We start from the raw sequence: 14,967 nt of genomic DNA on the forward strand, positions 1-14,967 counted from the left end.
TCTCTTTCCCTCTGTCTCTCTCTTTCTCTCTCCCTCTGTCTCTATCTCTCGCTCCCTCTGTCTCCCTCTCTCTCTCGCTCTCTCTCTCGCTCCCTCTCTCTCTCTCTCTCTCTCTTTCCCTCTGTCTCTCTCTCTCGCTCCCTCTCTCTCTCTCTCGCTCCGTCTGTCTCTCTCTCTCGCTCCCTCTGTCTCTCTCTCTCGCTCCCTCTGTCTCTCTCTCTCGCTCCCTCTGTCTCTCTCTCTCGCCCCCTCTGTCTCTCTCTCTCGCTCCCTCTGTCTCTCTCTCTCGCTCCCTCTGTCTCTCTCTCTCGCTCCCTCTGTCAAATTCAAATTCAAGCTGCTTTATTGGCATGAAAAACATTGTGTCAATATTGCCAAAGCAACAATGTATACAATATACATTGTAATACAATTAAAACAATGACAAATAATAATATAGAATGGCAGTAAATAATAATACAAAATTAAATATAAAAATAGTTACAATAAAATGGTAACAGTCAATAGTCGAATGTAATGTATGGTGTAATGCACCACTACCACCACCATCATTAAACTGCTATCATTACCACCCATACCATTACTATTTGGAATGATAAACAACAATAATAATACTAATAACAATAACAGTAATAACAATAACAGTCATAATAAGTAAGTTACTGCTTACTATGCAGATGTTATTATTCAGTGTCCCTCAGGCTATGGCAGGCAAACACATATTTGGCTGCAAGAGGAGCCATTGCTCCTTCGCCCATGAGTAATATTTTTTTTTTTCTGTCTCTCTCTCCCTCTGTCTCTCTCTTTCTCGCTCCCTCTTTCTCTCTCTCTCTCTCTCTCTCTCTCTCTCTCTCTCTCGCTTTCTCTTTCTCTCTCTCTCTCTCTCTCTCTCTCTCTCTCTCGCTTTCTCTTTCTCTCTCTCTCTCTCTCTCTCTCTCTCTCGCTTTCTCTTTCTCGGTCTCTCTCTCTCTCTCTCTCTCTCGCTTTCTCTTTCTCGGTCTCTCTCTCTCTCTCTATATATATATGTTTGTCTGTCTGTCTCTCTATATGTCTCTCTATTTGTCTGTATGTCTGTCTCTCTATATGTCTGTATGTCTGTCTCTCTATATGTCTCTCTATATGTCTGTATGTCTGTCTCTCTATATGTCTGTATGTCTGTCTCTCTATATGTCTCTCTATATGTCTGTATGTCTGTCTCTCTATATGTCCCTCTATATGTCTGTATGTCTGTCTCTCTATATGTCTGTATGTCTGTCTCTCTATATGTCCCTCTATTTGTCTGTATGTCTGTCTCTCTATATGTCTGTATGTCTGTCTCTCTATATGTCTGTATGTCTGTCTCTCTATATGTCTCTCTATATGTCTCTCTATATGTCTGTATGTCTGTCTCTCTATTTGTCTGTATGTCTGTCTCTCTATATGTCTCTCTATTTGTCTGTATGTCTGTCTCTCTATATGTCCCTCTATTTGTCTGTATGTATGTCTCTCTATATGTCTGTATGTATGTCTCTCTATATGTCTGTATGTCTGTCTCTCTATTTGTCTGTATGTCTGTCTCTCTATATGTCTGTATGTCTGTCTCTCTATTTGTCTGTATGTCTGTCTCTCTATATGTCTCTCTATTTGTCTGTATGTATGTCTCTCTATATGTCTGTATGTATGTCTCTCTATATGTCTGTATGTCTGTCTCTCTATTTGTCTGTATGTCTGTCTCTCTATATGTCTGTATGTCTGTCTCTCTATATGTCTGTATGTCTGTCTCTCTATATGTCTGTATGTCTGTCTCTCTATATGTCTGTATGTCTGTCTCTCTATATGTCTCTCTATATGTCTGTATGTCTGTCTCTCTATATGTCTGTATGTCTGTCTCTCTATATGTCTGTATGTCTGTCTCTCTATATGTCTCTCTATATGTCTGTATGTCTGTCTCTCTATTTGTCTGTATGTCTGTCTCTCTATATGTCTGTATGTCTGTCTCTCTATATGTCTCTCTATATGTCTGTATGTCTGTCTCTCTATATGTCTGTATGTCTGTCTCTCTATATGTCCCTCTATATGTCTCTCTATATGTCTGTATGTCTGTCTCTCTATTTGTCTGTATGTCTGTCTCTCTATATGTCTGTATGTCTGTCTCTCTATATGTCTCTCTATTTGTCTGTATGTCTGTCTCTCTATATGTCTGTATGTCTGTCTCTCTATATGTCTCTCTATATGTCTGTATGTCTGTCTTCCTACCAGTTTAGGAAGGATCAGGGTCTGAGAGGAATGTTATTATCTTGTATTTGTCGTTCCATGTACTCCAGTGGTCATCGTGGTGTGTGTGAGTCTGGCTGTGTTGGTGGTGGGACTCATCCTGCTACTGATCTACAAATGGAGGAGAGACAGGAAATCATCAAGTGAGTAACTCTCAGATGAATAAATATATGTATGTGTGTGTGTGTGTGTATGTCTGTATGTATGTATGTATGTATGTATGTATGTATGTATGTATGTATGTATGTATGTATGTATGGATGGATGTGTTTATGTATGTGTGTATGTATGTATGTACTGTATGTATGTATGTACTGTATGTATGTATGGATGTGTTTGTGTATGTATGTATGTATGTATGTATGTATGTATGTATGTATGTATGTATGTATGTATGTATGTATGTATGTATGTATGTATGTATGTATGTATGGATGTGTTTATGTATGTCTGTATGTATGTATGGATGTGTTTATGTATGTGTGTATGTATGTATGTATGTATGTCTGTATGTATGTATGGATGTGTTTATGTATGTGTGTATGTATGTATGTACTGTATGTATGTATGTACTGTATGTATGTATGTGCACGCAGGCATACAGGGGTGTAGTGCAGGGTATACACAGCCTAGCAGACAATATTAAATTCCCATGGCCTAATCCAAGTCAACACATGTATTTTGTAGGCCTAATAACAATATAATGGACTGAAAAATAAAATATTAGAAAATGATATTTCCCCAAATGAAAACAAAAGTGCACCTGATGATATGTTGCTACTGTGTTAAAACACAAATGGCTTTTTCTTTAATCTATTGATGGTCAGATACTTCAGTTGTAACTGGTTGTGTTGAACATGATTTTAACAGTTGATGGACAAATGTATCACTGTTACAACCCTAGACTGTTCTCTTATATAACAATAACCTTGTTGAAATCAAGAAGTCTTCAGTGCTTCATCATGACTTCATTAGTTGTCTTTCAATCAATTACTGTCACGATCGTCTATAGTAGAGAGTGAGGACCAACATGCAGCGCGTGGAAAGTAAGTCATCTTCCTTTTATTTGAAGAGAACGAACACCAAACGAAACCACTTTACAAAATAACAAAACAGACGAACGTGAAGCTAAACATGAACTAGTGCCTACAAGCAACATAGAACATCGACATAGACAATTACCCACAAACAGCTAAAGCCTATGGTTACCTTAAATATGGCTCCCAATCAGAGACAACAATAACCAGCTGTCTCTAATTGAGAACCCATTCAGGCAACCATAGACTTCCCTAGACAACTACACACAACCATAGACACAGCTAGATACCTATACTAAACATAAACCCAACCACTCTAATAAACCCCCTAAACCTTACAACCACCCTAGACACTACAAAAACACATACACTCCCCATGTCACACCCTGACCTAACTAAAATAATAAATAAAACAAAGAATACTAAGGCCAGGGCGTGACATAACCCCCCCCCTTAAGGTGCGAACTCCGGGCGCACCAGCACATAGTCTAGGGGAGGGTCTGGGTGGGCTTCCTTCCACGGCGGCGGCTCCGGCACAGGTCGTGGTCCCCACCCCACCATAGTCACTACCCGCTTACGTAGCCTCCTCCAAATGGCCACCCTCCACATTAACCCCACTGGATTAAGGGGCAGCACCGGACTAAGGGGCAGCACCGGACTAAGGGGCAGCACCGGACTAAGGGGCAGCACCGGACTAAGGGGCAGCACCGGACTAAGGGGCAGCACCAGGATAAGGGGCAGCACCAGGATAAGGGGCAGCACCAGGATAAGGGGCAGCACCAGGATAAGGGGCAGCTCCGGACTGAGGGACGGCAGCTCCGGACTGAGGGACGGCAGCTCCGGACTGAGGGACGGATCCTGGCTGGACGGCTCTGGCGGATCCTGGCTGGACGGCTCATGGCTGGCTGACGGATCTGGCTGCTCATGGCTGGCTGACGGATCTGGCTGCTCATGGCTGGCTGACGGATCTGGCTGCTCCTGGCTGGCTGACGGATCTGGCTGCTCATGGCTGGCTGACGGATCTGGCTGCTCATGGCTGGCTGACGGATCTGGCTGCTCATGGCTGGCTGACGGATCTGGCTGCTCATGGCTGGCTGACGGATCTGGCTGCTCACGGCTGGCTGACGGCTCTGGCAGATCCTGTCTGGTTGGCGGCTCTGGCAGATCCTGTCTGGTTGGCGGCTCTGGCAGATCCTGACTGACGAATGGCTCTAGCGGCTCCTGACTGACTAACGGCTCTGACGGCTCGGGACAGACGGGCGGCTCTAATGGCTCTGGGCAGACGGATGACACAGACGGCGCTGGGGAGACGGATGGCTCAGATGGCGCTGGAGAGACGGATGGCTCAGATGGCGCTGGGGAGACGGATGGCTCAGATGGCGCTGGGGAGACGGATGGCTCAGATGGCGCTGGGGAGACGGATGGCTCTGGCCGGATGAGGCGCACTGTAGGCCTGGTGCGTGGTGCCGGAAATACCGGACCGTGCAGGCGTACTGGTTCCCTTGAACACCGAGCCTGCCCAACCTTACCTGGTTGAATGCTCCCCGTCGCCCGACCAGTGCGGGGAGGTGGAATAACCCGCACCGGGCTATGTAGGCGAACCGGGGACACCATGCGTAAGGCTGGTGCCATGTATGCCGGCCCGAGAAGACGCACTGGAGACCAGACGCGTTGAGCCGGCATCATGGCACCTGGCTCAATGCCCAATCTAGCCCTACCAGTGCGGGGAGGTGGAATAACCCGCACCGGGCTATGAACACGTACAGGAGACACCGTGTGCTCTACTGCGTAACACGGTGTTCGCCCGTACTCCCGCTCTCCACGGTTAGCCTGTGAAGTGGGCGCAGGTCTCCTACCTGCCCTCGGCCCACTACCGCTAAGCCCCCCCCCAAGAATTTTTTTGGGCTGACTCACAGGCTTCCTACCGCGTCGTCGTGCTGCCTCCATTCGCCGGTATCCCTCCTCACACTGCTCCAGAGAATCCCAGGCTGGCTCCGGCACTCGCCCTGGGTCGATCGCCCACCTGTCGATCTCCTCCCACGTAGTGTAGTCCAGATTACGCTCCCATTTCCATTCCTCCTTGCGCTGCTCCTGTTGCCGCTTTTCGCGCTGCTTGATCCCGCATTGGTGGGTTATTCTGTCACTATCGTCTATAGTAGAGAGTGAGGACCAACATGCAGCGCGTGGAAAGTAAGTCATCTTCCTTTTATTTGAAGAGAACGAACACCAAACGAAACCACTTTACAAAATAACAAAACAGACGAACGTGAAGCTAAACATGAACTAGTGCCTACAAGCAACATAGAACATCGACATAGACAATAACCCACAAACAGCTAAAGCCTATGGTTACCTTAAATATGGCTCCCAATCAGAGACAACAATAACCAGCTGTCTCTAATTGAGAACCCATTCAGGCAACCATAGACTTCCCTAGACAACTACACACAACCATAGACACAGCTAGATACCTATACTAAACATAAACCCAACTACTCTAATAAACCCCCTAAACCTTACAACCACCCTAGACACTACAAAAACACATACACTCCCCATGTCACACCCTGACCTAACTAAAATAATAAATAAAACAAAGAATACTAAGGCCAGGGCGTGACAATTACACAGAACCAGTACTGTCACTAAACCCCTTTTAACACTAAAACAAGGGGTAGAGTACAGTTTATTAGACTACAGTATATTATGCAGTACCAGTACTGTAACAAAACCCCTTTTCACACTAATACAAGGAGTAGAGTAGAGCTTATTAGACTACAGTATATTATGCAGTACCAGTACTGTCACTAAACCCCTTTTAACACTAATACAAGGGGTAGAGTACAGTTTATTAGACTACAGTATATTATGCAGTACCAGTACTGTCACTGAACCCCTTTTAACACTAATACAAGGAGTAGAGTACAGTTTATTAGACTACACTACTACACTACTACTGTGGAAGATGTATCATTTTAGGTCATTCAGAGTACATGTCGCAGGCCGTTTGGGACATTTTGGCCAAAATTCGAGTTTACCAACTGATCCAGGCCCTACTACACTACTACACCACTACACCACTACACTACTACACAACTACACCACTACACAACTACACCACTACACTACTACACCACTACACCACTACACCACTACACCACTACACCACTACATTACTACACCACTACACTACTACACTACTACACTGCTACACAGCTACACTACTACACTACTACACCACTACACCACTACACCACTACACCACTACACTACTACACCACTACACCACTAAACCACTACACCACTACTACACCACTACACTACTACACTACTACACCACTACACCACTACACCACTACACTACTACACCACTACACCACTACACCACTACACCACTACACTACTACACCACTACACTACTACACCACTACACTAATACACTGCTACACTGCTACACCACTACTACACCACTACACTACTACACTACTACACCACTACACTACTACACTACTACACCACTACTACACCACTACACTACTACACCACTACACTACTACACCATTACACTACTACACCACTACACTACTACACCACTACACTACTACACCACTACACTACTACACCACTACACTACTACACTACTACACCACTACACCACTACACCACTACACTACTGCACTACTACACCACTACACCACTACACTAATACACCACTACACCACTACACTACTACACCACTACACTACTACACTACTACACCACTACACTACTACACAACTACACCACCACTACACCACTACACTACTACACTACTACACTACTACACTACTACACCACTACACTACTACACTACTACACCACTACACTACTACACCACTACACCACTACACCACTACACCACTACGCTACACTACACTACTACACACTACACTACTGCACTACTACAAACTACACTACTGCATTACTACACTACTACACTACTACACCACTACACAACTACACCACTACACCACTACACCACCACTACACCACTACACCACTACACCACTACACCACTACACTACTACACCACTACACCACTACACTACTACACCACTACAATACTACACCACTACACTACTACACTACTACACCACTACACTACTACACCACTACACTACCACACTACTACACCACTACACCACTACACTACTACACCACTACACTACTACACCACTACACCACTACACTACTACACCATTACACTACTACACCACTACACTACTACACTACTACACTACTACGCCACTACGCTACTACACTACTACACTACTACACTACTACACCACTACACCACTACACCACTACACCACTACACTACTACACAACTACACCACTACACCACTACACCACCACTACACCACTACACCACTACACTACTACACTACTACACTACTACACCACTACACTACTACACCACTACACCACTACACTACTACACCACTACACCACTACACCACTACACCATTACACTACTACACCACTACACTACTACACCACTACACCACTACACCACTACACTACTACACCACTACACCACTACACCACTACACCACTACACTACTACACCACTACACCACTACACCACTACGCTACACTACACTACTACACTACTACACCACTACACCACTACGCTACACTACACTACTACACCACTACATTACTACACCACTACAATATTGCACCACTACACTACGACACCACTACACTACTACACCACTACACTACACCACTACACCACCACTACACCACTACACCACTACACCACTACACTACCACACTACTACACCACTACACCACTACACTACTACACCACTACACTACTACACTACTACACTACTACACCACTACACAACTACACTACTACACCACTACACTACCACACTACTACACCACTACACCACTACACTACTACACCACTACACTACTACACCACTACACCACTACACCACTACACTACTACACCACTACACTACTACACTACTACACCACTACACCACTACACCATTACACTACTACACCACTACACTACTACACCACTACACTACTACACTACTACACTACTACACCACTACACTACTACACTACTACACCACTACACCACTACATTACTACACCACTACACTACTACACTACTACACCACTACACCACTACACTACTACACTACTACACTACTACACCACTAAACCACTATACCACTACACCACTACACTACTACACTACTACACCACTACACTACTACACCACTACACCACTACACCACTACACCACTACGCTACACTACTACACCACTACACCACTACACCACTACACCACTACACCACTACGCTACACTACACTACTACACCACTACACTACTACACCACTACACCTCTACACCACTACACTACTACACCACTACACTACTACACCACTACACTACTGCACTACTACACCACTACACTACTACACTACTACACTACTACACTACTACACTACTACACTACTACACCACTACACAACTACACCACTACACCACCACTACACCACTACACCACTACACTACTACACCACTACACCACTACGCTACACTACTACACCACTACACCACTACACCACTACACCACTGCACTACTACACCACTACACCACTACACCACTACACCAATACACCACTACACTACTACACCACTACACCACTACACCACTACACCACTACTACACTACTACACTACTACACCACTACACCACTACACCACTACACCACTACACTACTGCACTACTACACCACTACACCACTATACAACTACACCACCACTACACCACTACACTACTACACCACTACACCACTACACCACTACACTACTACACTACTACACTACTACACTACTACACCACTACAACACTACACTACTACACTACTACACCACCACTACTACACCACTACACCACTACACTACTACACAACGACACCACTACACCACTACACCACTACACCACTACACTACAACACTACAACACTACAACACTACTACACCACTACACCACTACACCACCCCACTACTACACTACTACACTACTACACCACTACACCATTACACCACTACACTACTACACCACTACACCACTACACCACTACACCAATACACTACTACACCACTACACCATTACACTACTACACCACTACACCATTACACCACTACACTACTGCACCACTACACCACTACACCACTACACTACTACACTACTACACCACTACACTACTACACCACTACACTACTACACCACTACACCACTACACTACACTACACCACTACACCACTACACTACTGCACTACTACACCACTACACCACTACACTACTACACCACTACACCACTACACTACTACACCACTACACTACTACACTACTACACCACTATACAACTACGCTACTACACCACCACTACACCACTACACTACTACACTACTACACCACCACTACACCACTACACCACCACACCACTACACTACTACACAACTACACTACTACACTACTACACCACTACACTACTACACTACTACACCACTACACCACTACACAACTACACCACCACTGCACCACTACACCACCACACCACTACACTACTACACCACTTCACTACTACACTACTACACCACTACGCTACTACACCACTACACTACTACACCACTACACCACTACACTACTACACCATTACACTACTACACCACTACACTACTACACTACTACACTACTACGCCACTACGCTACTACACTACTACACTACTACACCACTACACCACTACACCACTACACCACTACACTACTACACAACTACACCACTACACCACTACACCACCACTACACCACTACACCACTACACTACTACACTACTACACTACTACACTACTACACCACTACACTACTACACCACTACACTACTACACCACTACACCACTACACCACTACACCATTACACTACTACACCACTACACTACTACACCACTACACCACTACACCACTACACTACTACACCACTACACCACTACACCACTACACCACTACACTACTACACCACTACACCACTACACCACTACGCTACACTACACTACTACACTACTACACCACTACACCACTACGCTACACTACACTACTACACCACTACATTACTACACCACTACAATATTGCACCACTACACTACGACACCACTACACTACTACACCACTACACTACACCACTACACCACCACTACACCACTACACCACTACACCACTACACTACCACACTACTACACCACTACACCACTACACTACTACACCACTACACTACTACACTACTACACTACTACACCACTACACAACTACACTACTACACCACTACACTACCACACTACTACACCACTACACCACTACACTACTACACCACTACACTACTACACCACTACACCACTACACCACTACACTACTACACCACTACACTACTACACTACTACACTACTACACCACTACACTACTACACTACTACACCACTACACCACTACACCATTACACTACTACACCACTACACTACTACACCACTACACTACTACACTACTACACCACTACACTACTACACTACTACACCACTACACCACTACATTACTACACCACTACACTACTACACTACTACACCACTACACCACTACACTACTACACTACTACACTACTACACCACTAAACCACTATACCACTACACCACTACACTACTACACTACTACACCACTACACTACTACACCACTACACCACTACACCACTACACCACTACGCTACACTACACTACTACACCACTACACCACTACACCACTACACCACTACACCACTACACCACTACGCTACACTACACTACTACACCACTACACTACTACACCACTACACCTCTACACCACTACACTACTACACCACTACACTACTACACCACTACACTACTGCACTACTACACCACTACACTACTACACTACTACACTACTACACTACTACACTACTACACCACTACACCACTACACAACTACACCACTACACCACCACTACACCACTACACCACTACACTACTACACCACTACACCACTACGCTACACTACTACACCACTACACCACTACACCACTACACCACTGCACTACTACACCACTACACCACTACACCACTACACCAATACACCACTACACTACTACACCACTACACCACTACACCACTACACCACTACTACACTACTACACTACTACACCACTACACCACTACACCACTACACTACTACACTACTACACCACTACACTACTGCACTACTACACCACTACACCACTATACAACTACACCACCACTACACTACTACACTACTACACCACTACACCACTACACCACTACACTACTACACTACTACACTACTACACCACTACACCACTACACTACTACACTACTACACCACCACTACTACACCACTACACCACTACACTACTACACAACTACACCACTACACCACTACACCACTACACCACTACACTACAACACTACAACACTACAACACTACTACACCACTACACCACTACACCACCCCACTACTACACTACTACACTACTACACCACTACACCACTACACCACTACACTACTACACCACTACACCACTACACCACTACACCACTACACTACTACACCACTACACCATTACACTACTACACCACTACACCACTACACCACTACACTACTGCACCACTACACCACTACACCACTACACTACTACACTACTACACCACTACACTACTACACCACTACACTACTACACCACTACACCACTACACTACACTACACCACTACACCACTACACTACTGCACTACTACACCACTACACCACTACACTACTACACCACTACACCACTACACTACTACACCACTACACTACTACACTACTACACCACTATACAACTACGCTACTACACCACCACTACACCACTACACTACTACACTACTACACCACCACTACACCACTACACCACCACACCACTACACTACTACACAACTACACTACTACACTACTACACCACTACACTACTACACTACTACACCACTACACCACTACACAACTACACCACCACTGCACCACTACACCACCACACCACTACACTACTACACCACTTCACTACTACACTACTACACCACTACGCTACTACACCACTACACTACTACACTACTACACTACTACACCACTACACTACTACACCACCACTACACCACTACACCACCACACCACTACACTACTACACCACTACACTACTACACAACTACACCACTACACTACTACACCACTACACTACTACACTACTACACCACTACACTACTACACCACCACACCACTACACTACTACACTACTACACCACCACTACTACACCACTACACCACTACACTACTACACCACTACACCAATACACCACTACACTACTACACCACTACACTACTACACTACTACACGACTACACCACTACACTACTACACCACTACACTACTACACTACTACACCACTACACCACTACACCACTACTACACTACTACACCACTACACTACTACACCACCACACCACTACACTACTACACCACTACTACACTACACGACTACACCACTACACTACTACACCACTACACCACTACACTACTACACTACTACACTACTACACCACTACACCACTACACCACTACACTACTACACTACTACACTACTACACCACTACACCACTATACCACTACACCACTACACTACTACACTACTACACCACTACACTACTACACCACTACACCACTACATCACTACACCACTACGCTACACTACACTACTACACCACTACACCACTACACCACTACACCACTACACCACTACGCTACACTACACTACTACACCACTACACTACTACACCTCTACACCACTACACTACTACACCACTACACTACTACACCACTACACTACTGCACTACTACACCACTACACTACTACACTACTACACTACTACACTACTACACTACTACACCACTACACAACTACACCACTACACCACCACTACACCACTACACCACTACACTACTACACCACTACACCACTACGCTACACTACTACACCACTACACCACTACACCACTGCACTACTACACCACTACACCACTACACCAATACACCACTACATTACTACACTACTACACTACTACACCACTACACCACTACACCACTACACTACTACACCACTACTACACTACTACACTACTACACTACTACACTACTACACTACTACACCACTACACCACTACACCACTACACTACTACACTACTACACCACTACACTACTGCACTACTACACCACTACACCACTATACAACTACACCACCACTACACCACTACACTACTACACTACTACACCACTACACCACTACACTACTACACTACTACACAACTACACCACTACACCACTACACCACTACACCACTACACCACTACACTACAACACTACAACACTACAACACTACTACACCACTACACCACTACACCACCCCACTACTACACTACTACACTACTACACCACTACACCATTACACCACTACACCACTACACCACTACACTACTACACCACCACTACACCACTACACTACCACACCACTACACTACTACACCACTACACTACTACACCACTACACCACTACACCACTACACCACTACACTACTACACCACCACACCACTACACTACTACACTACTACACCACCACTACTACACCACTACACCACTACACTACTACACCACTACACCACTACACCACTACACCACCACACCACTACACTACGACACTACTACACCACCACTACTACACCACTACACCACTACACTACTACACTACTACACCACTACACTACTACACCACTACACCACTACACTACTACACTACTACACCACTACACTACTACACCACTACACCACTACACTACTACACTACTACACCACCACTACTACACCACTACACCACTACACTACTACACTACTACACCACTACACTACTACACTACTACACCACCACCACTACACCACTACACTACACTACTACACCACTACACTACTACACTACTACACCACTACACTACTACACTACTACATCACCACCACTACACCACTACACTACACTACTACACCACTACACTACTACACTACTACCCCACCACCACTACACCACTACACTACTACACCACTACAGCACTACACCACGACACCACGACACCACTACACCACTACACCACTACACCATTACACCACTACACCACTACACCACTACACTACTACACCACCACTACACCACTACACTACCACACCACTACACTACTACACCACTACACTACTACACCACTACACCACTACACCACTACACTACTACACCACCACACCACTACACTACTACACTACTACACCACCACTACTACACCACTACACCACTACACTACTACACCACTACACCACTACACCACTACACCACCACACCACTACACTACGACACTACTACACCACCACTACTACACCACTACACCACTACACTACTACACTACTACACCACTACACCACTACACTACTACACTACTACACCACTACACTACTACACCAC

General features: G+C 45.1%; 1 protein-coding gene across 3 annotated transcripts in view; it reads left to right on the forward strand.

Annotated features, from left to right (window-relative positions):
- LOC139568209 (uncharacterized) overlaps positions 1 to 14,967 on the forward strand; it is a 57,237-nt gene that overhangs the window by 20,521 nt on the left and 21,749 nt on the right. For all 3 annotated transcript variants that reach the window (XM_071389952.1, XM_071389953.1, XM_071389951.1), the window contains exon 4: positions 2,304 to 2,396. In XM_071389952.1, the coding sequence (XP_071246053.1) occupies positions 2,304 to 2,396 (93 nt within the window). The remainder of the gene's footprint in view (positions 1 to 2,303; positions 2,397 to 14,967) is intronic.

Source organism: Salvelinus alpinus, chromosome 2, assembly GCF_045679555.1.
Source record: "Salvelinus alpinus chromosome 2, SLU_Salpinus.1, whole genome shotgun sequence".
Classification (NCBI taxonomy): domain Eukaryota; kingdom Metazoa; phylum Chordata; class Actinopteri; order Salmoniformes; family Salmonidae; genus Salvelinus; species Salvelinus alpinus.